At 37.9% G+C, this 2851-nt stretch overlaps 1 protein-coding gene across 1 annotated transcript; it reads left to right on the top strand.

Annotated features, from left to right (window-relative positions):
- The first annotated feature begins 560 nt into the window (after positions 1-560).
- On the top strand, positions 561-1507 carry LOC104673108 (olfactory receptor 4K3-like). Its single transcript, XM_010377037.1, is given in 2 exon segments — positions 561-1239; positions 1242-1507. Coding segments are annotated over 2 exon segments (945 nt in total).
- The last annotated feature ends 1344 nt before the right edge of the window (positions 1508-2851 follow it).

The raw sequence follows: 2851 nt of genomic DNA, 5'->3' as shown, positions 1-2851 counted from the left end.
CATTAGAAAATTGAGATGATGTTTCTCTGTAGCCATTTTCCTCCCCTCATGTTTGATTCCTGTTTCCTAGCCACTGCAAGAGACCAGTGCCCACACCCTTCCCACTATTGTGTTCACACTAATAGTAAGCTTTGATCCTCAACTATTCCTTGTCAGTCTTTCACCCTTCATGAGGTTTGAAAAAGGTCTTCACTCCCGTTTCTTTCAAAAATCTGCTGTCAGCAAGCTGTGAAATTTAAAAAGTATTTCACAACTGAGGAGTAAATATTTGAAACCGTTAATTTTTATTTCTTTTATGAATATTTGTATTTTACTTGTAAAACAAATTGCTAAGTCATAAAAAACAATATTTAACTGAATCATTTGAAATATCTGGAAAAGCTATTGGGAAAAATATTTGGTCACTGTGAGTCCAGAAACGAGACAACAGGGAACTATCTGATGGTGGGCTGCCGCTAAATTAGTCCATGCAAAAATCCCACTTTGAGTTTGATTGCTGTATTTTTCCCTAGTTCTCCTCCCAGCTGGAAATGCTAGAGTCCTTCCAGAAATCAGAGCAAATGGCCTGGAGCAATCAGTCTGTGGTAACTGAATTCATACTACGGGGTCTGTCCAGTTCTTTAGAACTCCAGATTTTCTACTTCCTGTTTTTCTCCATAGTCTATGCAGCCACTGTGCTGGGGAACCTTCTTATTGTGGTCACCATTGCATCAGAGTCACACCTTCATTCCCCCATGTACTTTCTGCTGGGCAATCTCTCCTTCATTGACATGTCCCTGGCCTCATTTGCCACCCCCAAAATGATTGCAGACTTCCTCAGTGAACACAAAGGCATCTCTTTTGAAGGCTGCATGACGCAGATATTCTTCCTACATCTCTTAGGAGGTGCTGAGATTGTACTGCTGATCTCCATGTCCTTTGATAGGTATGTGGCTATCTGTAAGCCTCTACGTTACCTAACTATCATGAGCCGGAGAATGTGTGTTGGGCTTGTGATACTTTCCTGGATCGTCGGCATCTTCCATGCTCTGAGTCAGTTAGCATTTACAGTGAATCTGCCCTTCTGTGGACCCAATGAAGTAGACAGTTTCTTTTGTGACCTCCCTTTGGTGATTAAACTTGCTTGTGTTGACACATATATTCTGGGGGTGTTCATGATCTCAACCAGTGGCATGATTGCCCTGGTGTGCTTCATCCTCTTGGTGATCTCCTACACTATCATCCTGATCACTGTTCGGCAGCATCCTCTGGTGGATCCTCCAAAGCGCTCTCCACTTGCAGTGCCCACTTTACCGTTGTGACCCTTTTCTTTGGTCCATGCATTTTCATCTACGTGTGGCCTTTCACAAATTTCCCAGTAGACAAAGTACTCTCAGTGTTTTATACCATATTCACTCCCCTCTTGAATCCAGTGATCTATAACCTTAGGAATAAAGATGTCAAGTATTCCATGAGGAAACTAAGCAGCCATATCTTTAAATCTAGGAAGACTGATCATACTCCTTAATTTTCCTCAGAGGAAAGTTAAATACTTTTTCAGCATTTATCCCCCTCATTCAATTGGTCAACATATTGATGCTATCGCAAGAAATCGATTAGTTCATGGTAGAACTGTTTCTGTAATCAACCTCAGCTGTCATGAAGTTCTGGTCATATTAATTGTTTCTTACACAACATAACATTTACTAACAAGCATTATAAAATGTATAGTTAACGTTTTATTGTGAAAGGACCCACAATGTTGAATTTTTCTTTCAGATCTATTTGAATATAATTTCCTTTCAGACTTTCACATGTTTTAAGAAAGAGGAGATTTCCTCTCCATCTCTAGCAATAGTCTCTAAGAAAAAAGACAAGTATAAAAGCATCAGCACCTAGTATAGTACCCTATACACTAAAGTAGCAATAGAATGTTTATTGCCGATGAGATGCTAATGCATGTGGGGTTTTTGTAGCTCAAAATTCAGAAGGCAATAGAGGGTTTTTGGTAAGTAAAAATATTTGCCATTTAATATGTTTGTAACCCATTGTGGATAAGAATAGGAATGTATCTTACTTGTCTTTAGTCCCTACATTCCCTAGAGTGGACTTCATAGTTTTAAAACAGTATAGGAAACTCCACGCAAATTCTCATAGTCATATCTGTATCTCTATCTAACTATCATATCTATCTATCTATCTAAAAGATTGAAAGGAAACTAGAGTACTGTGCAACAAATCTCATCCACAGCCCTGTTCTACAAAAGATAAAATTAAGACCCAATGATACACTAGGTTTTTCAAAATCATGCTAATTAGGGACAAAATCTACATCATTCGCCTACAAATATAGATATTTGTTTATTTCCTAAGCAGTAACAAATTGTTTTGGTATCATGATGTTTACTGTACCATTTTTTAATCCAAAGCCACATTGTAAATAGTGGGGTTCAAAGGATCTGAGCCATTCTCCCTATAGTTAAACACAGTATTTGACATAAAGACTTCATTAAACAGAGGTTCTTCAACATATATAATATATCTAATAAGTGGAGATTTTAGAAAATACAAATTATCCAGTCAAATCTATTTATTTTACAGATGATGAAATTGAGAACCAGGGAATAATGTTACTTTCCCAAGTAAGCTATTCAATGAAAGAATCTAGCATAAAAGATGCTCGCGCTCTCTCTCTCTCTCTCTCTCTCTCTCTCTCTCTCTCTCTCTCTCTCTCTCTCTCTCCCCTCTTTCTCTCTCTATTGAACTAGGGCCAGATTATCTGCAAGAGCATTTTGGTCATTGTCATTCTGAGAGCTACATGTAGAAGAAATGTTTTATGTATAAAACTGAACTATTGTAATCACTAATAATG

This window comes from Rhinopithecus roxellana, chromosome 5 (genome assembly GCF_007565055.1).
Source record: "Rhinopithecus roxellana isolate Shanxi Qingling chromosome 5, ASM756505v1, whole genome shotgun sequence".
NCBI lineage: Eukaryota > Metazoa > Chordata > Mammalia > Primates > Cercopithecidae > Rhinopithecus > Rhinopithecus roxellana.
This window is presented reverse-complemented; position numbering and strand designations above follow the sequence as displayed.